Below are 26758 nucleotides of genomic sequence, written 5' to 3'. Positions count from 1 at the left end.
TATTTATATTAAACATTTTGTGTGTATCTGTCAGATCAGCTGGGAGCTCCGGAGGGTTAAATATGTTTAATAAATAAATATTATAATCAAACCAATGCATTCATTTAGTTCAATATTAGCCTTACAGTATGCACAACATATGTAATAGACAATCTATTATTAAAAAAAGTTCTTATACAATGTTATATTGTGCAATTTCATTAACAAAATAAACTGGTAATTAAATGCAAAAATTAAAATTGGCACAATTTAATTATAGTATTACACCCATACAACTTATTCCTTAGGTGTGCAATTGTAAAATAGTATAATCTTGTCATAAGTTTATTTTCACAGCTCATAACCTAGGCTAGCTCAGTGCAATTAAATACTTGAACATTTTACATAATACAAAAGACAAGTCAAAACCGATCATGTGACTGAGTATATAGTGAAAAGTAAGTCTGGCTCCACAGCAAGTGCTACCTACTTTCCTGTTTCATGAATTTTATTTGTAAGAATATTTTCCTGTTAAATTATTGTTTGTGGCTAATTTACATAAATTTACCACTCAATATGATCAATGATAGAATACATAAACAAGTTGCAGTGAGCTATCTTTTGGTGTACATTTTAAACTCTATTAAAGAAAAGGATCTTGCTACAAACAATATTTATATAAAGTAGACCTTGGGCGAGTAAAGTTTTATTGTGGCTAGTAGGTTTTAAGTTGCATTTCTGGAGCCCTAGTCACATATATAAAAATTCAATTATATATAAAAAAATATATAAAAAAAGTCACATATATATAAAACATCAGCCACAATATGAAATTTCCTATAAAAAAGGGAGATGTCAATTCACCTTAACTATTTATAGCAGTCCTAGAAGAAAAAAAACTTTTAAAAAATATGGATTATAAAAACAGAAGAATTATGGTTAATGAGAAAGACCTAAATCAAGTATGATTTGCTGATGACATTGTTCTCTTAGGAAATTTGGCAGAAGAGCTTGAACAAATGATCAGTCAACTGAATGCAGAAAGTAAAACAAAAGACAAATCAAAAATAATGTATAATAAATACATCACCAAAAAGCCAATACAAATGGAACACCACGAAATAGTAACCTCTGCTTATCTAGGACAAAAGATCACAGTCGAGGGAGACAGAAGAAAAAATTATATGTAGAATTCAACTTGGTTGATAGCTTTTGGAAAATGCCATGAAGTATTCAAAGGATACATCCCAATCTGCCTTAAAGGAAAAATATTCTACAGTTGTATGTTTCCAGTCATGGCATATGAAAGTATAATGTCAACTTTTAAAAATTTACTAACAAGCTGAGGATTATCCAGAGGAAAATGGAAAGATTATTACTTGGTCTTACCATTCTAGATAGAAAGTGCAATACTTGGGTTAGAGCTCATACTAAGGTAAGGGACATTATGAGAGCCATTAAAAGAGCCAAATGAACGGGCAGGTCATATTGCTAGAAGTAACACTGAAAAATGGACAAAGTTGATATCTGAATGGTATCCCAGAGATGGAAAGAGAGCTACAAGAAGACCAAAGAGATGATGAGAGGATGGGATTAAAGAGATGGCTGGAATTATATGGCATAAAAAAAAGCAGCTCTGATAGGGCTGAATGAATTGGGGGGATGCATTTGTCTGGCAGTGGACAGAAAATGGCTGAAGATGATTTAACCTCATTGAATTTAAAAAGCTAGATTGTAGAAGGTTAAGCTTCATGGATAGGAAGGTGAAGAGACTAGAATGGTTTTGGGGGTTTGAAAAGCAGTAAATACACATCAGATGAATGTTACTGAATGGAGCAAGGAAACCTTAAACCAGAGGTCAAAATCAGGAGATTCTAAATTGGGGCATATGAGGCAGGCAATGTATTATTTCACTAAGGCAAGGTGCCATCCTTATGGCAAAATGAAGTGTGTAATTTGGACATTGAAGATGGACTGTGGATGATATAAGTGTGATTTGGGTTTATGCCAAGAGCAGATCTCATCTGGATGTCATTTATTTCAGCATTTAAGCCAAGGATGCTCATGAAGTGGATATGACAGTGTTTTGCAAAGGGTTCTGATATGTTTTGAGCATTTTCTTTGTCTTATTTGTTGAAATTGATTTTTGAAAGAGGTTTAATTTGATCATAGTGACACTATCATTGTTGTATGTTTCATTATTGGTTATGAATTTGGTAAAAAGATAAAGTAGGGATATGCAGTAAGAGGATACTCTTAGACATGACAAACATATAGGGTGACACTTACTGGTCATATAATCTTATAAACATAAAAAAAAAAAAAAAATTCACTCACTTCAAATCTAATTAAAAATTTAGATTCTAGAAGTACTAATGTCGTTAGTTTTGACAGCACGTCTTAATTCACCAATATCTCCCTTTTAACAACTTAAGTACCCCCCCCCCCCAACATCACACTGATCATCTCCCATCTATAAAACAGATGATACAGCAATGGACTCACTCCTCCCCATAGCCAATTTCTATGTAAAACATTTTGAAAACATGTTCTTAATACTGCAATTCTCAAACTTTCTATATGGCTAAGATTTCTCCATTTGGCCACATAACTCAGACACACTGCTCTTTCTCCTCCACCTTAACAGCCAGCCAGAACCAGTTCATTATAGAAAAACAATAATTTGTCTTTTCTTGACAAACTGCACTTCCCAAAGGCACCCTTTCTCAAGTTTAGAGAAAACCTATCAATACAGGTATGTGCATTCACAAAGCTTTACCATCAACCCCCACTCCAACAATATTGTTAAGATGTTAAAATATCATTATAATATTGACATAATTTTAGCAATATTTTTATGGTGTTTGTTTATGGAAAATTTTACTGTTAGTTACTGTAAGTATGAATAAAAGTTCTGTAAAAATGTTTATAATTTATTATTATTTTACGGCATCTCCACGGATAATAACTTCCCTATCTTCACTTGTCAGGATGTTTTTCAACATCCAAGTAATCCTTCGAGTTATTTTACCAACTTTTGCAATATAACCCCCTGAACTTCAACTCTTTGTCCACCATTATCAATTTCCTGCAATCCAATACCATCAATATGATATGCAATCTTTTCGACCCAAAGTGCATAATCTTACATTCTTCAACATTAAAACAATCTTCCTTTGCCCACAATGCCAATTTATTTAAATCATCCTGAAGGATATATACATCACCTTTATCAACAATTGCTCGCCCTAATTTTGCATCATCAGTAAAAACTGAACCTCTCTTAAATCTTTCCGTATGCCAATGATACACAAATTAAAGCGTACTGACCGTAGTCAGTAGTACCGAACCCCCGAGGTACTCCACTAGCCACCATCATTCTCCTGGATTTAACTCCACCACACTACTCTCTGGCATCTGTCCCCCCCCCCGCGCTGCCCCAATCCATACTACTAGTCTCATATCCATTCCGATTTGCTCCAGCTTTTGGGATAGTTTTCTATGTGGTATTTTTGTCAAATGCCTTGGCAAAGTTGAGCAGTAAGTCTGTTGTCACTTTATTATAAAATGTGAATAAGTTACTAAGACAGGACCCACCTTTTACAAAGTCATGCTGCCCACTATAGAGTATTGCATCACCGACTTTTACAATACTTTAACAACCACTCCTGATATGTCAATTAGTCTGTAATTTGCTACTTCTCATCTTGGAGCCACCTTTATGCAATGGTATTATTGTATCCTTTTTTTTTCACTCTGTTGGCTGATATGCTATCAAGTCAAGTCTCACTGCTGTGTTCACATTCATTTTTTTTTTTTTAATATGCTAAGCACCTCTTGTTCATCTGCCTCAATTTTGATATGTTTCTGTAATAACATCAGCAACTAATCTCTTTGCACACAGTTACACAGTTGCAACTGAACGTTTCAGTAAGGAAATACAATGAGTAGACATCATCATCATACGTATCAAGGATTTAGGCCTAGCATGGCCTTTTCGGCCTTAGAAGTCATCGTTGAATCGTTTAAGAGGACGTCCTGGTTTTCTTTTTCCTAATGGCTTGTACTTTAAGGCTTGTTTTGGTAATCTTTCTGTTTTCATTCTTTGAACGTGCTCCATCCATCTATGTTTATATTTTTTAATTTTTTCTATTACTGGTTCTTGGTTTAATTCTTTCATAATATCTTCGTTTCTTTTGTGATCAAATAGGGTATACTTTGCAGTTTTTCTCATAAACTTCATTTCTGCTGTTGTTAATCTTTGTCTTTGTTTTATTGTCCAGATTTCGCTTCCATACATTAAGACCGGTAGGGCTAATGTATTGTATACTTTTAGCCTGGTTTGTTTTTGAACTAGGTTTGGTTTAAATATAGAGTTAATTACTCCTATTATTTTTAAATATTTTGCAATTTTTATGTTTATATCTTTTTCATTTTCATAAGTGATCATACATCCTAGGTAGTTAAATGAATTCACCTGTTCTAAGATCTTGTTATCTAATACTATTTTCGTTCTTGCTGAATCTTGTCCTTTAAAGGCCATAGTTTTTGATTTTTCCGTTGATATTATCATACCATAATCTTTGGATATCTCATTTAGATTTAAAATAGCTTTCTGTAAGTTATCTTCAGAATTTGTAATTATTTGGTCGTCTGCAAAAAGGAGAGTGTTTAAGTTAACTGTAGGTGAAAGTTTAATTCCTTGATGTAAATTTTTACTCCATTTTATTATTATTTCATTTAAGTAGATATTAAAAAGAGTTGCTGAGAGGGGACATCCCTGTCGGACCCCTTGGTTTATCTCTCTTGTATATGATAGCTCATGATTTAATCTTATTTGTATTTGATTATTTTCATATATACTTGTGACAGCTTTTAGGATATTATTTGGTATTTGTCTTTCTTTTAATGTTAAATAAAATGTTTCTTTTAACTTTGTCAAATGCTTTTTCAAAGTCAATAAATGCAATCTGTGTTTCTAAATTATATTCTCTTCTTTTCTCTATTATTAATTTTAGGCAGAAGGCTGGGTCTATACATAATCGTCCTTTTCTAAATCCATTTTGTACCTCTAGAATAAAGTTTTTGGAATATTTCATTAGTTTGTTATTTAAGATTCTGCTGTATATTTTGTAACATGAATTTAGTATACTGATACCTCTATAGTTTTTAGGGTCATCTCTATTACCTTTCTTAAAGATAGGAATCACAATTGCTTTTTTCCATTCTATTGGGGGGATACCAGTTGAGTAAATTTTATTTAAAAATAATAAGAGTCTTCCTTTGAATCTTGTTCCTGCGTATTTATATAGTTATGAACCTAGCTTATCTTCTCCAGGTGATTTTCCGTTTCTTGTTTCTTTCAGGCCGATTTCTAATTCTTCAGTTATTTCCTTTTCATTTTCGTTAATTGTTTACCAGTTGTCTTTTTTAAAATATTTGTCTGTCCACAGTTCTGTGTAGTAATTTAGAAATTCTTTTAATTTCAATTCAGTGTTTAATTTTATGTTTTCTTTGGTATCTGCATTTAGGTGTTTCAAAATCTTATATACATTGGGTCTTATTTTATATAAATCATGTTCTAAATTAGAAACAAATTTATTCCATGATTCTCTATGTCTTTTTCTGACTTCTCTTTTAGCTATGGCTCTTATTCTTTTATATTCTATTTCATCTTCTAATCTTTTACTGCTTAACCATTTGTGATAGGCTTCTTTTTTCTTTTTGATTATTTCTTTGATTGTATCATCCAAGATCTTCAGTATTTTTCTTTTATTGAATTTTTTGGTCTTTCCTAAGCTTTCATTTGCTGCTGCATTTAGTATCGTTTTTATATTAAGCCATTCTATTTCTATTTCTTCATTTTGTTTTATTTTATCTAGATACTGGTTAATTCTTTGTTCATATAGCCATTGTACATTTGTGTCATTCAATAGTCTAGTTTTATAAACAAATGTTTCAATTTTTCTTTCTGTTCTTGTTACTTGTAGCCATTTAGGTGGTAATCTTAATTTTATTTTAAGAAGGAAGTGGTCACTGCTTATTTCATATCCTCTGTGAACTCTAACATCTAGTGAAAATTTTGATGTCTTTTCATTTAATATGAAGTAATCTAATATTGATTTCCATCCTCTTGCTGCCCAAGTATATTTATGTATGTCTTTATGTTTATAGAAGGAATTCATTATTTTTAGGTTATTATAAACTACAAAGTCAATCAATTTTTTACCATTTCTGTTTAGAGTGTGTTCTCCACGTATTCCTATATTATTATTAATTTTCGTGTTTCCAATTCTTGCATTTAAGTCTCCGGCTAAAATTATGTAGTCATTTTTATTTTATTTTATTATATATGTTTTGTAGCCGATTATAAAAATCAATATTATCCTGTTCTCTTCCTTCTTCTGGGGCATATAAACCAATTATTGTTAAATAGGCCTGTATCTATTTTTATTCTAGCTTCTATTATTCTTTCATTCCATAATTTATAATGTTTTAACTGTTTTGAAAGGGAGTTATGAATCCAAATCATGACTCCTGCTTGTGCTCTTTGGTCTCTGTCGACTCCACTGTATATCACATTAAAATTTTCAGTTCTCATAGTTCCTTTTAATTTCTTTTTTGTTTCAGTGATTACTGCTATTTTAAAATTTCTTTCATTTAATAACTGGTCTAATTCTATTTCTTTATATGCTATTCCTCTTACATTCCAGTTTGCTATGTGTATTATATTTTGTCGTTTCCATTTTCGTTTTCCCTTTTCCATTCCAGGGTCGTTTCCCATAGATTCAATCCAATTATCTTTTTCTGTCAGCTTAAAAGTATGGTTATGTTCTCCATGTCAGGGTACTAGCCTGACGATGGAATAGTTCAGTGGTAGGGCTGCTACCTTAAGGCTTCTGAACTCGCCTTCTTCCGAATTTAAACCCATAGGAGGAATAGGGTATATTTAAGGGGAAAGGGTAGATTATAGAAGAAATATAGTAAGGTTTATAGAGAGGACATAGTTGTAAGGCCAGAAATGAAAAGACTCTATGGCCCAATGAGTAGACATATTACTTACTACTATAATAACAGAATTAACTCATAAAATATTCTTTATTAATTTTCGCCTGAGTATCACAGGCATCATCAGCACAAGTACAAAGGCTAATTAAACAATAACTGATATATTCACAAAGTGCCACCTAAGTAGCTAAGGTTAAATTTCCTACATTTCCAAAAAAAAAATTAATCAATTACTTAAATTAATAAATAATTTACACACAGCACACATACACACACAATATTTAAAGTTTTGTTAATCTGGAAAAGGCATATGACAAGGGTGCCAAGATAGAAGCTACTCAATACGCCACAGTTATATGGTGTTAATGGGGGGCATTATAGATATGGTATGAAGGTCAGCAATAAAAAGACCAAGAGAATGAAATTAGGCAGAATCATTGAAAATGTCAACTGCGTTGTGAATGGTGAACCTGTGAAACAAGTAAAACATTTCTGCTACTTAGGCACGATTTTTAGTGAAGATGGTAAATTAAATAAGGAAATAGACAACAAAGCTGGTATGGTAGGAAGTTGATTGAATAAATTCATATGGAATAAGAGAGAAATTAGTTGGAACACCAAATTAGCTGTATACAAGACAGTGTTCAAACCAGTTTTAACTTATGGATCTGAGAGCTGGGTCAGAAGTAAAAAACTTGACCACAGACTAGAGACCGCAGATGTGAGAGTCCTGAGAAAGATTAGAGGCATGATCAGATGGCATCAATGGCAATATCATATTAAAAAACGAGAATATTAGGAAAGAACTTGACATTGTCAGCATCCAGGAATGTTTTAGCAGAGCTAATCTCAGGTGGTATGGTCACTTAAATAGAATGGGCGAGGAAAGATTAGCAAAACAAGTGTTCTCTGCCAGGTTGGCAGCAAAACGACCCAGAGGAAGACCAAGATATAGGTGGATTGATACTGTACAAAGTGCTTAGACGATAGAAATATAAGATCTAATAATGTTGGAATCTTGACAAGTAACAGACTGATTTGGAGGAAAATTGTAGATGAGAAGTTAGTAATGATATAAATTTTTTTATGTAGTACTATCATATCCTGTACACCCCTTCAGGGTACATGGCAGGAATTTGATGATGATGATATATTATATATGTGTATATAATATATACACACACACACAAAAATAAAATTAAAATTTTATTTATATATTTTTTTTGGAAATAAATTTAGGAAATTTACCCTTAGCTACTTAGGTGGCGCTTTGTGAATATATCAGTTAGTTATTCTTTAATTAGCCTTTGTACTTGTACTGATGATGCCTGTGATACTCAGGCGAAAATTCTACTAATAAAGAATATTTTACGAGAGTTAATTCAGTTATTATAATAGTAAGTAATATGTCTGCTCACGGTATTTCCTTACTGAAACATTCAGTTGCAACTGTGTGACTGTGTTCAAAGAGATTTGTTTTTTCCCTTAGAGAACTTCCAATAACTCAGAGCACTTGATTAATGTAGAAGATATGTTTGGACTTTCCAGAACATGATTTCCCAAATTTTATGTCGTGTCTGATTCTGTGATTGAAATTTAATTTCTGCCTTTGCAGACATTTTGTAATTGATGTCAGAACAGATTTCGCAAAGTTTTAACATTGTGTGTGTGCGCGTGAGAGAGATCATTGCAATCATAATATAATTTTATATTTTTATGCTGTGCTTACATGTGTTTGTGTGCCTGTCCATGTTTGTTATAAAAAAACTTGGTTTTCAATTATGTAGCATAGTAAAACATCAAATACACATAGACGGCTTCATCTATAACAGGATTAGTCAGGAATATTCAAATAATTGGTGTAAGTCATCAGAATTTGAATACAGAAAAAAAATTTCTACATTGGCACAGCTATAACAGGTTGTGCCAATGTAGTACTTAAGTACTGTGCGAACTTAAATACATGTTGGTTTGTTCCATGCACGTTTTTTTAGTAGGTAAGATTCAATGAAATTTTATAACTTTAGATTATTAAATCTAAATTTTTACTTGAAATATGATCATTTCAACAATTTCATATCAAAGCTTTTATAACCACTCTTAGTCAAATTATCATTATTTGAAAACGAAGCCATTTACTTAATGACTTAATTGTAATAATCACATTAAACTTCACTGAAACAAGTGCAAGGAAATTATTTCTTGTTTAAAGAAATAATTACACCAGCCTGTACTATAGGTTGATCAACCAACCTCTCGTGTATGGGCTCAACATAAAAAAAGCCTACATACAATCTTTTTTAGCCATTAATCTAATAAACTAACCCCCCCCCCTGCTAAACTGTTGGCGAGTTCTGTGCATTCTGGCTTAATTCATAAAAATCAAAAACTTAAGAATCCAGATGGATTGATTTAATCTTATTATTCAGCTAGAAGAAGCTATAATGAAAACTGTTTTCTTGCCTGATCAACTGGAGGCTTTTCTGTCACTGTCTCCTCAACTGGTAAAGAAGCAGAAGCAACAGAAGAATTATTAGGTTCACCACCCCCAGCAGACTCTGAAGGAGATACATTCTGAACAACCCCTTGCTCTTTTTGTGCATCTGGATTACGCTGAAGCTCATCTTTCTGTTCTTGCTCAGTACCCATTAAATTGGTAATATTAGTATTAGAAATAGCTATGTCACCTGCAGCAGGTTCACTAGAAGTAGCTGTAGCACTTTCTACATTGTTAGAAACAGAAGTTGCTTCCGTTTCTGATGCAGATCGATTTCTTGGACGGGGTTGACCTCTACGTAAACGGCGTCGCTGAAGACGGAGCCAGAAGGGAGGTCTCCTCCTAGGGCCCTGACTATTTTCCTGATCATCAATAGTGTCATCCATATCATTTTCCTGCTGCAAAGGAAAATAAACTGCTTTAATAATGTAATACTTTTTAAAAATTCAACTAACACAGTCAAAGGCATAAAGCAAAAATTTATGCAGTGATAAGTAACTTTACAAGATGAAAAATCTCAGTCAGGTGTACAAAAGAGATGCAGGTTGTTTCTCCTTAATTCTGAACTTCCAAAAAATACAAAAGCTGGCTGGCAAGACAGAATAAATGTATCAGAGCTGATGGTTTTTAGAAAGCACTTAAAGCAACTCATAATGCAGTCAGCCTTATTAAAAGTTATTCTGGTTAACTTGTTATAATCTAACCCTAAAATAAGGTTTTACTCTTCTATTCTTCTAGCTGGTGTGTAACATTCCTCTTCCAAAAATATTTTCCAAATACAGGTGTAATATTATTCGGAATATATTCCAAATAGAGAGTTGCCCATGAAGGGAAAAAGTAATTTAAATGTTTGGGAATTTTCAAGGTTAGAGGTCAGACTGCTGATTTAACATGGTAAGGTCTTGGCTTTTTTGGTAATTCCTTTAGAAGATGCAACTTTAAGCATTTATATACTCTGAAATATTGTAGGATCACAATCCATGAAGCAGTTATGATCTGCTTGTAGGTTTTTCCTGCTAAGTGAAATAACCAGAGTGTGGAGTAAGAGTGAATAAGGTGTTATGTCAGAGGAAAAGAGTCTGAATAAGTTCTGAAGTTTCTTTCAGTGACACATTTGCAAATAGGTAGACTATATCGAAACTGATCATAAGACCAACGTATGACTTATGCCTGACAACCCTGATTTAGGTGCACGGAATTTTTAACATAGAAGGCAGCATGGCCAGTAATGAGAGGAAGTCCCAGTCAGTTTTTTGTAGAAAAGGTGACAATATTGGTGCATAGCTGATATTGTCACTCGACAGTGTATACTGTTTGTGTATTTTTGCAATCCATAAATTGGGGAGAGGAATTGTATGGTTTTAGCTTTGGAACCCGACAACACATAGAATTTCAAAATTCTAATCAGTGTATGATTCTATCATTTCAAGTAAAGAACTATCAATGCTCTCAACTTCAGACACACCCAGGCAATAGAGACTAAAAAAAGCAATTTACAAAATCATGAATCAAAAGAATCTAAATTCTTTTGCTTCCTTTTCTTCTTCTCTTCAAGAACCAGGTATTTGCCTGTTCTGAACTTCACTGGTCTTTTCCATCTTGCAGCAGGTCTCTCTCTCTCTCTCTCACTAACTCTAATCCGCCCCCTGGTCTATATTTATCCCCCTCTTCTGGGTAGCAGATATCTTTCCATCCTAAATAGAGGGTTTCCATTTCTCTATTCCTTGATCTTTTTGTTTACGTTATAAATATCTAGCTTTCTTCTAATGTCTTCGTTTTTTTTTTTTTATACAGCCTAATTTTGTGCATCCTTTAACTACTCTTAAAAATCATTACTACAGCTTATATTTTATTTTCCTTTTTAACCTCCTTTTTCACACTGGAATACTATTTGGCTAGAAATAGCTAACATTCTAAATGTCTGGGGAAAAAAAAAAAAACTGCTGCATATCCACGCTGTACTGTATATGCTACTTGCCCATTAGTCACTTAGTAGCCATCTCAGTTATCAGATCAACTGTTGTGGTTTCGCAGTGCTTGTGTTCAGGTAACCCTTATTTAACTTAATGGCTCCAAAGTTCAAGAGCAGTAGTGATGCTGGCAATTTGGATATGCCAAAAAGAAGTCAAAGCATTTCCTTTAAGTGAAAAGATGAAAGTTCTTGATTTCATAAGGAAAGAAAAAAAAATCATGTGCTGAGATTGCTAAGATTCCATTCACATAACTTTTATTACAGCGATATTTATAATTGTTCTATTTTAACATTATTGTTAATTTCTTACTGTGCCTAATTTATAAATTAAACTTTATCATAGGTATGCAAGTATAGGAAAAAGCATAGTGTGTGTGTGTGGGGGGGGGCTCTGTACTATCTACGGTTTCAGGTATTCTGCTGAGGGTCTTGTAATGTGTCCTCCATGAAGGGGGAGGAATACTATACTGGGAATGCTATGGTAATTCTTGATTGCTCAAGTATAACTATGAGTAAATCTATGTACTGCTTAAATGATGCTGATAACCCTCACATCAAGAATTATATTCCTGTCTTCCTGAAATAGTTCAAAAACATCATCATCAAATTCCTGCCATGTACCCTCAAGGGGTGTACAGGATATGATAGTACTACATGAAAAAAAAATTACATCATTATTAATTTCCTATCTACAATTTTCCTCCAAATCAGTCTGTTACTTGTCAAGACTCCAACATTATCAGATCTTATATTTCTATCGTCTAAAGCACTTTGTACCGTATCAATCCACCTATATCTTGGTCTTCCTCTGGGTCGTTTTGCTGCCAACCTGGCAGAGAACACTTGTTTTGCTAATCTTTCCTCGCCCATTCTGTTTAAGTGACCATACCACCTGAGATTAGCTCTGTTAACACATTCCTGGATGCTGACAATGTCAAGTTCTTTCCTAATATTCTCGTTTTTTAATATGATATTGCCATTGATGCCATCTGATCATGCCTCTAATCTTTCTCAGGACTCTCACATCTGCGGTCTCTAGTCTGTGGTCAAGTGTTTTACTTCTGACCCAGCTCTCAGATCCATAAGTTAAAACTGGTTTGAACACTGTCTTGTATACAGCTAATTTAGTGTTCCGACTAATTTCTCCCTTATTCCATATGAATTTATTCAATTGACTTCCCACCATACCAGCTTTGCTGATTCGGTTGTCTATTTCTATATTTAATTTACCATCTTCACTAAAAATCGTGCCTAAATAGCTGAAATGTTTTACTTGTTCCACAGGTTCTCCATTCACAACACAGTTGACATTTTCAATGATTCTGCCTATTTTTATTGTCTTTGTCTTTTTATTGCTGACCTTCATACCATATCTATTACAACAGCTATTCAATTTAGTCAGAGAATCTTGCAGACTTGTAGCAGATTTATTTAGAAGTATAACATCATCCGCATAAAGCAAAGAGCTGATATTAACATCTCCAATTTTGATATCATGTTTAATACCACTTTCCTTCATAATGTGATCCATATAGATAATGAATAACAGAGGGGATAATGTACATCCTTGTCTCACACCAGATTTAACATTAAACCATCTTCCTGTACATCCTTCAATTCTAACTGCTGACTTACAACTCAAATAAAGACTAAGTATTGCTTGATACCCCATTCACACCATATAACTGCAGCGTATTGAATAGCTTCTCTCTTGGCACCTTGTCATATGCCTTTTCCAAATCGACAAAACTTAAATACAAATCTTTGTTATATTCCCATGCTTTCTCGACTATTTGTCGTAAAGTGAAGATCTGATCCTGACAGCCTCTATTTGGCCTGAATCCAGCTTGTTCTTCACCAAGCTTTTCTTCCACAATTCTTCTCAACCATTTCTCAAGTATACTGGCATAGATCTTGCCAGGAACACTCAGTAAGGAAATACCTCTGTAATTCTCACATGCAGTTTTATTTCCCTTTTTATATATGGGTACTATTAGAGCTCTACTCCAATCATCGGGAATTCGTCCCTCTGTCCAGGCTTTCTGAACTATGCAGTGCAGCCACTGTAAGACTCTTATACCACCATACTTCAGCATTTCTGGTCGAATATCATCTACTCCTGCTGCCTTTCCACATTTCAAGCCTGATGGCTTTTTCTACTTCAAGTATGGATATATATTCCTGCCTGCATGCCTGGTCAATGTTTTTTTTACCACTGTGCTGTCATCACTGCTTGTTTCATTTAGCAGTTTTTCAAAGTAATTACTCCATACTTCAAGGATATCTTTTTCTCCCGTTTTCATGTCACCTTTATCATCTTTAACTCCTTTTATAGCACTCTTTCCTCCATTCCTAAGCTTCAACAACCTCCAGAATATTTTGCCACCTTCTTGATATTTATTTTCTATATTCTTGCCAAAGGCCTCCCATGACTTTTGTTTAGCTAGTTTTACACAGTGTTTAGCATTCTTGCACATTTGTCTCTGTATTCTGTAAGAGAGAAAGCTGACTTATTTGACAGGAACTTTTGAAATGCTTTCTTCTTTTCCTTCACTGCCTCTTTAACTTCCTGTGTCCACAAGGGAGTTCTGATTTTTTTATCCTTACAGACAACCTCACCACATGCCTCTCTGGCAGAATCAATCAATGTTTTCTTCAGAGTTTGCCACTGAATCTCCAAGATTTGATTCCTGTTCTCAAACTCTTTCATTTTTTCTTCAATAATCTTTGTGTATTTTAGTCTACAGTTCACATCTGAGAGCTGCTCAACTTTTATTTGCTTTAAAACTTTCTTACATGTTATTCTTTTCAATATTAAATTCAATTTTATCCTGCTCAAGACTAAACAGTGATCACTTCCAATTTCAAATCCTCTGTACACTCTGGTGTCCTGCACCAGGGAGAAAACATCACTATCAACAATAACATAGTCAATGAGACTTTTCTTATTCCTAGTCTCTTCTCTCCATGTGAATTTGTGCACATTTTTATGTTGGAACATGGTGTTAGTAATAACCAGTCCATGTCCTGAGCAGAAATCCAACCGATATTTGCCATTATTATTAGCTTTGCTCTTTTCTCCAAATTTTCCCAAAACATTTTTGTATGTCTCACATTCATTTCCTACTCTGCTATTTAGATCCCCAACAAGGACCAACTTTTCATTTTTCATTGTGTCTGTTGCTTTTTCTAAAGCCTCAAAAAACTCCACTTCTACCTTAGTAGAACCTTCTGTGGGACCATAGGCACAAATAAGTCTCATTGTCCAGTTCCCCATTCTCATATTTGCCCACATTACTCTACTTGAGATTGACTGCCATTCAAGAAGATTAGCCTTGTATTTTGGGTTGAAAACTATGGCTACTCCTTTTCCTTGAATGTCATTGCCTGAATATAATATTTTGTATTTATTGCTCAGAAAGATCTCACCAGTTTTGGTCTTTTTTGTTTCAGTCACACCTATTATGTCGATCTGTTACTTATCTAATTCCTCAGCTAGCTCCATTTCTTTGCCATTCAGGCTTCTTACGTTGATAGTACCGATCTTTAACTCTGGTGATGTTGAGTTGGGGTTTGTTTTCAGATTTGTTCCAGTAGCTGACTTTTCGCTGTTCGCCCTGGTTCCCTGGCGAAAACAACGGGGGCCTTGTTTAACCGGGCGACGCCCCAGCCGGCGTGAAATTCTGTCATGTTGTACCATCATTTTTTATTTTGGTTTAACCAATAAGAATACAATTTGGTCAGCTAAATCCCAAATTGCCTAGTTCAAAAACACTCATTTATTATTGTAAAAATACATAAACAGAACACTCCCTTCAAGATTCATATAGCTGACAGGATTGGTTCTCCTGGTATATAAACTGGCCATACACTCAAAAGAGCTCTCGTTACTGGACAGACAGCATACATGTCAAAAATTCAGTGCACTTCAAATCCTATTTGCAATCCTTAAAGATATAAACATTATGATCAGTTTTGAAATAGCTTTCCTATTCACAAATACACTCCAAAAGAAATTAAATCTGGCATAGCAACCTTATTTACTTTTACCTTGCATTCTGGGGTTCCCCCTTCTCCTCTCCACCAATATTTTGATGAAACATGAACAATCTTAAAAAGCTCTGCTCTGCTCCACAACATGGCTATGCTACGTTGATAACTTATTCTCCATTTGGCCACCAGATGGATTGAAATTTTTTTAAAAGGTATACCTAATCATCAATCACATCACCACTCCCAAGCAGTAATGTTATCAAAAACCTTAGTAAATATAAAGCTATGACTGTTTAGAACCATACTAGTCTATCTGCTGAACTGTGCATACAGGAGAATGGTTCCCCCCCCCCCACTCCAAATAAACAGAACTATCTATTCCACAAATCATTCTCCCCCCCCCCCCCCAAAAAAAACCCTACTGTATCCTTCACATATGGAGCACCTCAAATGTGTATTCTTAAGGTACAAATATACAGGCTTCCTTTTAACAAAACCAAAAATTATCTATTTTTTCTGCTCACCAAAAGATCCTGTCCATCTAGCTCAGTGCCAACAGTATTCCCTGCTGTTACAAACTGACATAAGGTGGACCAAACAGTGCTTAACCCCCCCCCCCCCCCAAAAAAAAAAATTCCTAATTTCATACACTGGGATCTCAGTGAACACTTTCTCCAAACATCTAATTCCCAAACTATCCAAATATAATCCATCAAGCATGCATAAGTCTTTTCATCCACCAGTTTTGCTCTGGGCATCTATAAGACTGCACACTATTCTGTCTATACAACCATCTCACCGATTCCTTTGCAATCATGGCATTTCCTAATCCATTCCTATCATATTGTGGCAGCACATTTAAAATCTTGACTCCTTTTTTCACTTCTAGTAATTTTTCAATATCTTCTCTCATTGTATATTTCTCAGCTTTCAAACTCATACCTACCTGCTAAAACAATACTTTTCTTTGCGTAACTTCAATGACATCCTCGAGCTTGGCAATAGGGAAAACATGCTTGAACCACATTCTCATCAAACACACCTTATAATACACTTATTTCCAGTTTCTTGCTTTTTCATACCATTCCTACTCACTTTTCCTTTCATTCTCCTTCCTGCTGCACCATACATCAGTCACTTCAAGTTGCTTGAGCTTATATTTTGTCATATAAAAGACTCCTTGTAAGCATGCTATTTCTCTTCTCACTGCCACATCATTTACAATTATCTTCATACTCTTATTTCATCTATTATCACTTCCCTTGTCTACAACACTCCATTCTGTGCCTTTCACCATTAACATCCATGGTTCATTTTCCTAATATCAACATCTCTCTCTCTCTCATTTCTTGCACTTGCTCACAAATCATTTGACATGCACTCACTATCATACCAAAAGTCCTTCACCCTTGATAATGAGAAGATTTAGCACACACTACATTGCACAATATTTCTCATGTTACACACTCTGAATCTTTGCTGCCATGGTTTTATTCACAGAACATGCAGAATAGTGCAATATACATGTAACAAATCTCATAGAACAAACAATATCACAAAACAGAATTATTTCAAGGAGATATCATGAAATATTTTCTAAAACAAAATATCACTATCTATATGATAAATGCTCATTGTAAAAACTTTCAATCTTTCAAAGCAATTGCTTCAGATATTCAGAATTCAATTTTACAATCCAATTCCTTTTGCAATACTCTTTCCCAGGGGCGAATTCTCCATGTTTGCTGTGCAAGCTCATTAATTGAGAAAAAAGTAATATTTATTTGTTAATAAATGCATGCATTTATAAGCATTCCATTTAGGCTTTTATTTTTTGTAGACAGAAGACTTCTTAAGCTTGCATGGCAATAATTGAGCTTTGCATTGTGTATCGAAGGCTGATGTTTGCTCGTCTAGTCAAAGCTACCTTGGCTTGCTCGGTTGTAGGAGCTTCCAGGTCCTTGCTGCAGCACTGTGATTTCCTGCGTGCGCACTGCCATTTCCGCTCGCTTCACGTCGTCTTAAACACAGGCCACACGAAGTCAAAGTAGCTCTAATCAGCGAGCTTCAGACAGCCTTTACAATATGCGTGTTGCTTGAGAAAATTAGGTTACAACCAACTTTTTATGACGATGTTATTGACCTGTTCATAAAGAAGAACCGGTAGAATTTGTATTCAAGTAGCTAAATTGAAAAAGATAGAATATCATTTGTAAAATAAATGTTGTATTTGTATGATTAAATGTACATAAATTTCTAAATATATAGTTTTAAATGGTCAGTAATTAATTATTCCGCTAATCAGACTTCAATCACACCTCTCACTCCCCGAATGATAACAAGAGCAAGCGTGAATTTCAAGACCAGCATTCGCCCCTGCTCTTTCCTCCTCCAGTCTTTAAATAATAAAAACAATGGGAATCCTGACCTAATGTGCAATTTTCACTTTGTTCAGTAAGTCCCATCAGGAAGTATTCATATGGATAATGAAAAAAAAAGCAGATAGGCTGACAACTTGAAATTCAGCCAACCATTCTGTACTGGTCTAAACCAAAATCAAAGGGTATAACATATGCCATGCTAGCAGGAGGGGAGGGAGGGAACACGTAAACAAAATTCCTACTGTTTTCATGAGGAATCAACTGATTTTTCAAAGAAGTGCATGATTTCATAGTTAGAATGAACTATGAAAAATCAGCTACTAGAATCAATTAAACATCAGAAGAATAAGTTGATCACATCAATGTAAGAAATAGAATTGGACAAAAGGCATTTATGTCTATGATCCTACAGAAGATTATACTGCAGTAAAGTGCAATAATTTTTTCAGTCAGAGAAGACAGATGACAAAGGAAAAGTTAGTCCTTGAAGATTAAACAACAGAGCAGAAAATGAATATGAAAACATTAGAAAATGTTTTGGAAAAGTTTGTTAGAAAAAAAAAAAAAAAAACTAACAATAATGCTATGTACCTGCTGTAGAGAGAAATGGAAAGAGCATCCATTTAGGATAAATTTATCAGCTACCAAAGAAGTGGATATAGACAAAAGGGGAGGGGAGGAGGAAGAGAGAGAGAGAGAGACCAGCTGCAAGATGGAAAGACCAATGAAGCCAGAACAGGCAAATGCTTAATCCTTGAGGAAAAGAATTTCTGTTCATGACATAGGCTTACTAATACCATATTCCAAAGATGTGTGCACAAATTCATGGCAAGAAATAAGACCTGATTTAATGTAAAATTAGGTGTTATGTTCATAGTGATATTTTTATGTCGGTTCATGCATAGAGTATATGAAACAGGAAGCAATCACCATTAATTGTTAAGCAGGATAAAAAAAAAAATATACTGAAGAGCAAAATATGTATTTTTTCCCCCTTGATTTTGTAAAAGGAAATTTCAGATTTCAGAGGTTAACTGTAGATTCAAAGGGGGAAAAAATGAGTGAAAACAAGAATCAACCGTGAAGATTCAGTGGTGAAGTCTTCTGCAATGATAGCAAAAATCTGAACACCATGCTGGACTTAGGAAATCTGAGGTGGTCACGGAAAAGAAGAAAGCATAATGAAAGTTCCTGGGAAGTACAAACATGTTCTGAGAGAATACAGAGAAAAATGTAAGAAAACAAAGCAATGGATAAAAGTAACTAAACAAATGTCATGGGATGACTTATAGAAGATAAATATCACGAAAGTGACAAAAAGTTCTAGAGGATATTGAAGAAGCTTAGAAATGGAGGAAACATCAGTATAAAAGGAACCAAATGCTGAAGATTTCAGATGTCTGAGAGAATAATAACTTTGAAGGATTGTTATAGCAATCAATGTGTCAGAACATCATCAAATTGCTGATATGTACCATCAGGGTGTGTACAGGTTACGATATTACTACATTAAACATGTTACATCATTACTAACTTACAAATCAACAATTTTGCTCCAAATTAATCTTTATCTGTCAAGACTCCAACATTGTCTTGACAGATAAAACAAAACTGTCCAACTTATATCTCAGTCTTCCATGACAATTTTTTTCATGTACCGATCCGCCTATATCTTGGTCTTCCTCTAGGTCTTTTTCCTGTCAACCTGCCAAAGAAAACTAGTTTTGATGATCTTTCTTCTTCCATTCTGTTTAAGTGACCATACCACTTAAGAGTAGCTCTACTAACAATGTCAAGTTCTTTCCTACTATCCTCATTTTTAATATGATAGCATCATCGAGGCTATCTGTTCACTTCCCTTTCTCAGAACTCTCATATCTGTTATCTCCAGTCTTTTACCAAATATTTTATTTCTAACTCAGCTCTCAGGACCCAGAAGTTAACTTGAACACTGTCATGTATACAGCTATTTAGTATTTTCACCAATTTCTTTCTTATTCAATATAAATATATTCAGCTGACTTCCTACCATACCTGCATTACTAATTCTGTTGTTCACCATCTTCACTAACAACAGTGCTTAAATAGTTGAAATGTTTTGCTTGTTCGATAGGTTCTCCATTCAAGATATAGTTGATGTTTTCAATGTTTTTGCCTATTTTCACTGTGTCTAATTACTGCTGATATTTATACCAAGTTTATTGACAACAGCTATTAAATTTAGTCAGAAATTTACACGCATGCATTTGATTTATTTAAAAGTATAACATCATCTGTATAAAGTTAAGAGCTAAGATTAATGTCACCAACTCTGTCAGGTTTCATATCAGGTTTTGCTTTCCTTCATATTGTGATACATATAGATAATGAAAACAGTAGAGATAACGCATACTCTTGTCACACACCTGATTTAACATCAAAACATCTTCCTATACCTCCTTCACTTCTAATTGCTGACTTACAACTGAAATAAAGACTAAGTATTACTTCTTATGTCCTATTTACACTATATAACTGTAGCACTTTGAAGAACTTTCCTCTTAGTACCTTGTCATATGCCTTTCCAGATCTACAAAACTTAAATACAAATCCTTGTTATACTTTTATTCCCAATATTTCTAAACTAGTTGTCAAAGTGAAAATTTGATCCTGACAATCAAATCTCAGTCCAGCTTATTCTTAACCAAGCTTTCCTTCCAGAATTTTTCTTAGCCATTTCTCAAGTATACTTGCATAAATCTTACCAGGAACACTCAGTAGGGAAATACCTCTGCAATTCTAACATTCAGTTTTTATTTCCTTCACAATACAATTTAATGGAATAACTACAAAACAAAGTGAAATAATCAAACAGCAGGTTTAATTGTTTCAATATTTTGTCTGTCACAGAGACATCTTCAGGAATACAATGTTTAAAATGTAATAACATACACAAAAACACACCAGAAACAATAAGTGGAAGAAATGAAATTAGGCTATATGAAGACTAAAGTCATGAGGGGTGCCAACAATGGATGCTGGTGGCTAACCTTAGATTTTGGTTAGCCACCACCAAAAGTAATTCTTAAGAAGCCTGGCCTAAGAATTACTTTTCCAAATCTTAAGAAGTTTAATACAATTATATTTATTAAGATTAGCTGGTCTAAATCTGCTCTGCTACTGATTCTAATATAATCTCTGCACTGCTTTCAAACCTCATTTTAAGCTGGCTTCCCTTCTCCACTCTCCTTAGGATCCACTTCCTCTCCTCTATTCCAGGTGCTTACAAGATTCTTTGGTCTTGTAACTTATGTTATGGCCAGAATAGGAGATCTGCTAACAACCACATAGATGAAAACAAAAAAATACATCCACTGCCACAACTATAGTCAGTTAAGTTGAGCAGACCATGCCTTGGATATCTTGTACAGAATCAGATTGGGGAGGGAAAAAAGAAAAAAAAGCTATCATGCTCCATCACAAGTTAAATACAAACTTAAAAGCCTATTTTTAGAATCAGTGGCATAAATTAAAAAAAAACTAGCCTAATTTTAATAAATATGATTATATTAAAAATGTTCCAAGATTTGGCAAACTAATTTTTAGGCCCCCTGCCCAACACCTAAGGCAAGCCAACAGCACCCACTGACTTTAAATTTAAAGTCAGTGGGTGCTGTTAACTGATAAGACTTTAAATTTCATAGTCTAATTTTATTTCATCCACTAGCAATTTTAAAAACTAACTCCTGAAAATGTCTCTGTGACAGATGAAATATTGAAACGATTAAACCACTGTTTAATTATTCCTCTTTGTGCTGTAGTTAATTCATTAAATGAGTGTAAACCAGCACCTAAATCTACAATATCAGTTTTATTTCCCTTTTTATAGATGGGTACTATGAGAGTTCTAATGCAATGATCTGGAATTTGATGCTATGACCAAGACTTCAGGATTTTAAAGTGCAGCCACTGGAAAACTTTTATATTTTCATATTTGATCATTTCTGGTCAAATATCTGCTCCAGCTGCATTTCCGATTACAGGTATCCCTCGTTTAACGTGGCTAATTAATCCCTCTATGTTACCACGTATATCAAAATCTCATTAATCAAATCTAATAATCAATGGTAAAAATTACAATTTGTCCATGATGATTGATTACTGTATTAATAATTCTTTTTATATGGTACTCTTTTAGGAAAGATAAAAAATAAATGCAAAGTAAATGTTTAATAAATACTTGACCTACATTATTTACTGCAATTTTTTTTTATCAAAAGAAGTTATCAAGAATCGTTTGAACAGTTTTAGTTTTTTTCCTTATCGGCATAAATTCTACGATAACAAGCAAAATGACTCTCCAGACCTCGGCAAACAAGCAATAAAACATTAAGAAAAAACACTGCAAATATGGTACAAATTAAGTGGATATTGAATCCAACATTATTTCATAACTGAATATAGAAACTACAAGAGTTTCGTGCTGAATATATAGAGCATAAGCAACCTTATGGACAACTCATGGTAAAGGTGGAGTAAGTTCAGATCAGTTTCCTTAGTATTTTCCATAATGTAAAGCACATCTCCTAGAAGACACGTATGATAAATAAGCCTTTGGCTCTGTATTTCAGTAATACATGATGGTTTATTTTCAGTTACAATCTAGAAATTATTGATATAAAAAAAAAAACTAAACCATACTATACTGACATCGGAAGTCGCAGTATCTCTCAGATACAATTTACTGTCAAATATCACAAGCCTTTACATAACATTTGTTAAACCAAACTGACAGCAAAAAACTGTTTGGAATATCACTCTTAACATATGAATGCACCATGACGTCCAAGCTATACACTGAATTGTGTAAGAATATTTACATTAAACATTTTGCATGTATCTGTCAGATCAGCTGTATGCTCCGCAGGGTTAAAGGCGCGTTAATCAAAACTCTCGGCACATATATCAAGGGATTGCCGCAATTAATTTCGGCGTGTTAAGCAAGGGATACCTGTATTATTTTGTGATACCTCCAAGGTGTCATGAAGAGAGGACACCTACTCTACAATTCTCTGCCTCCACCACTATATCAAATCTCCACTACCATCATCATCTACATCAACGCCATCTACTGCTCACCACCACCACTAGTATTTTTTGTCTGTAAGTTACGTGCATTCTGAAAGGCCAATTTGTCTATCAGTAAGTCAGGATGAAAAACCCGAGTTCCCAGGAGAAAAAACCCTGCTACCTCCGTATGAGATCGGCTAACTCACCTTCAATTGAAAAAAATTCATATAAAGATTCCTCCAGTCAAGACAAGAATCGAACTTAGGCCTCTTCCAATCGAAGGCAGCAACATACAGTTACTCTTCCAACTGTGCTATGGAGGTGCTCAATTTTGGATGCCTTTTTCTATTTCAATCATGGATATATATATATATTCCTGACTGCATTCCTGTTGAAAGTTTTCAACCAACTGTGCTGACACTGTTTTCCTTTTACAGTATACTCTTTTCTCCATTTCTAAGCTTTTTCAATAGCCTCCAAAATATTTTACAACCTTCCTGATATTTATTTTCTGCATTCTTACCAGTCTTCCCATGACTGTTTTTTAATCTAGTTCTACACAGTGCTTTCCAAAATTTTTCTCTCTATTCTCCAAGAGCAAAAGCTGACTTACTTGTTGGGAACCTTTGATATTTCTTCTTTTCCTTCACTGCCTGTAAGTTCCTGAGTCTATCATGGAGTTCTTATTTTGCTATCCTTGCAGAAAACCTCTATTTGGCTTGAATTCAGGCCAAATAGAGGTTGTCAGGATCAGATTTTCATTTGAAGACAAATACTTGAAATATCACAGGATATAGCAAGGATCTATATTCAAGTTTCTGGAAAAGGCATATGGCAAGGTACTAAAGAGATAAGTCATTCAAAATGTTAGTTATATAGTGTGAATGGAACATTATATCAAGCAATGCTTATCAATCTTTGAGTTATAAGTCAGCAGTTAGAAGTGAAGGAGGTACGGGAAGATGGTTTGATGTTAAATCAGGTGTGAGACAAGTATGTACATTATCCTCGGTCATTCATAGTCTATATCAATCCTATTATAAAGGAAAGTGGTATTGCATTTGATGTTAAAATTGGAGATGTTAATCTCTGCTCTTTACATAATTTCCTTTAAATTCGGTAATGATGAGCAGCAATAAAAAGACAAAAATAGGCAGAAGCACTGAAAATGTCAACTGCATCCTGAATGGAGAACCTACAGAACTAGTAAAAATTTCAGCTATCTGGGCACAATTTAGTGAAGATGACAAACTAAATATGGAAATAGACTAGAGAATTAGCAAAGCTGATATGGTAGCAAGTCAAATGAATAAATTTATATGGAATAAGAGAAATTAGTAGTATACAATACAGTTTTCACACTAATTTTAACTTATTTATGGATCTGAGAGCTGGATTAGAAATAAAACACTTGACGAGACTGGAGACCAGAGATATGAATGTTCTAAAAAAGATTAAGGAATGAATAGATGGCATCGATGGCAATATCATAATAATGAGGATATTAGGAAAGAACTTGATATTGTTAGCATCCAGGAATTTGTTAGCAGAGCTAATCTCAAGTGGTACAGTCACTTAAACAGAATGGGAGAGAAAAGATTAGCAAAACAAGTGTTCTTTGCCAGCCTGGCAAATGTTCTGATAATATTGGATTCCAATATTATCCAAGAGTCCAATATCTGATAATATTGGACTCTTGACAGATAACAGATTAATTTGGAGGGAAATTATCAATTGAAAGTTAGCAATGATGCAACTTTTCATGTAGTACTATCATATCTTGTATACCACCCGAGGGTACATGTAAGGAATCTGATGAATTAAAAAATGGCTGAGATTATGTTGGTGTGTGGATATCTCAATGTGATAATTTGTATGCTCTGTTGGTTTATTTATTTTAAGGAGTATATGAAAAATGCCCAGGGTTTTGGAAATATCAATATTAGTATATAAAGACGAGGCATCAAAGGGTATTTTGTCTGGTGATATTGACTTCTTTAATGTGTTTGGAAAGGTCACTATTATTAATTTCCAAGAAAACAAAAACAAACTATGTTGCTTAGAATGACGTCTTGTTATAAAGAACTTACCAGTATGTAAAACATGCAAAGACCTTTACTCCCAAACTAACATTTATATATTAATGAAATAAGGAGCTAAAAGGCTTCACTTCAGCGATGTAAAAATTATTTAAATTAAGAGGATATTTAATCCCACATTATTTCAAAGCCGAATAAGAAACTCTAAGATAGAAATCAAAAGAGTTTCATGCCGAATATAGCAAGTTATAAAAGTTCGGCGAGTCCAAGCGTAAGCAAACACCTGGGTAGTACAATACCGGGCAACTCGTAGTAATGGTGGATAAAGTTTTACATTAGAGTTAATACTAAGAATAGTGATCCTAGCTTTATCCACCTTTACTAAGAGTTGTCCGGTATTGTACTACCCAGGTGTATGCTTACACTTGGACTCTCCAAACTTTTATAGCTTGCTATATTCGGCATGAAACTCTTTTGATTTCTATCTTAGAGTTTCTTATTCGGCTTTAAAATAATGTGGGATTAAATATCCCCTTAATTTAAATAATTTTTACATTGCCAAAGTGAAGCCTTTTGGCTGTTTATTTCATTAATTTATTTATGCACCTCTTTAACAACTCGTACTGTAAAGTATTAAAGCTATTATCACTACAATCTTGGTATTTATTGGTCTACCTACTCAATGATGAAACCTCAAAAGAGGTTGAAACCGGTCTGGGTAGTGACCTATCTCCCTTAATATAACACAACATGCATCTCCTAGGGCAGTGTTTCTCAAAGTGTGGTACGCGGACCCCCGGGGGTCCGCAAAAGGTCTTCAGGGGGTCTGTGGCAATTTTCAGCTATGCATCATTAACGCATGGAATAAAATTTAAGTTTGAGATCTTAAAACGTTCCTATTGTATCACTGAATAAGGTACAGAGACATCTGCAGGCTGTGTAATATGTTTCTCAACAAATAGTGCAATTAGAGAACTGGGTAAAAATGGAACTAATGAATCTCATGACCCCTCCCACATAAAATGCTGTATAGTAGACAATCAAAACCATATGGTGCACCGGCAACATATGGTTTTGTTTGAGTGAACGTGTTAAAACTAAGAAATATATAGTGAATGTGTTTCAGATATTATATAAGGAATTTGGTTGAAGAGAATTAGCATTTCAACTGATCTGTCGGCTTGCTTTTGTCAATTAGTAGCGCAATCTTTTGTTAATACCGCACCAATCATATGGACGTCTTCATAGCTGCTTTATCTCTACTGGCCTACCATTGCTGTCTGTTTCGAGTTCTGCTTTCACTAGCCATTTGTTGAAGGACTGTTCATTAAATATGGTAATTTTTTTTAGCTTTCAAATTCTTAAGTATGGATCACTGGTTAAAGACTGGATTTTTAAAATGCGTAAAAGAGAGGAACATAGTAGATACAAGTAGCTGTCAGCAACAAGAAAATGTTGATATTGTATCTGGATCAAGTGAAATTGATAAGTGTGTGTCGTCTGACATCTCTAAAGAACCAACTAGGAAGAAAATGAGAAACTTCGTAAGTACGATATAAATTACTTGAAATGTGGATTTTCATGGACAGGAAATGAAGAGGAACCTATTCCATTATGTGTAATTTGCGGTGAAACTTTAAAAAACGAAAGCATGAAACCATGTGATTTAAATCGCCATTTTGAATCGAAACATAATGAATGCAAGGACAAACCTGTCGAATTTTTTCAAAATAAACTAAAAAATTTAAAAGAATCTCAAAGTGATGTCGATCGTGTCAGGAGGTGAAAACATGAAGGCTTTAGAAGCTTCATATCGCGTGTCGCTATTAATAGCAAAAAG

General features: G+C 34.2%; 1 protein-coding gene across 3 annotated transcripts in view; it reads right to left on the bottom strand.

Annotated features, from left to right (window-relative positions):
- The window catches only part of LOC150105388 (uncharacterized), a 188972-nt gene that overhangs the window by 18133 nt on the left and 144081 nt on the right, over positions 1-26758 (bottom strand). For 2 of the 3 annotated variants that reach the window (XM_090394125.1, XM_090394123.1), the window contains exon 8: positions 9451-9882. In XM_090394125.1, coding sequence (XP_090250251.1) covers positions 9451-9882 — 432 coding nt within the window. The remainder of the gene's footprint in view (positions 1-9450; positions 9883-26758) is intronic. The other variant, XM_090394124.1, reaches the window with a different exon arrangement.

Source organism: Typopeltis vanoorti, chromosome 6, assembly GCF_054136105.1.
Source record: "Typopeltis vanoorti isolate ZY-2024b chromosome 6, IOZ_Tvanoo_1.0, whole genome shotgun sequence".
NCBI classification, from domain to species: domain Eukaryota; kingdom Metazoa; phylum Arthropoda; class Arachnida; order Uropygi; family Thelyphonidae; genus Typopeltis; species Typopeltis vanoorti.
The sequence above is the reverse complement of the archived record's forward strand: the minus strand, read 5'-3'. Positions and strand labels throughout refer to the sequence as shown.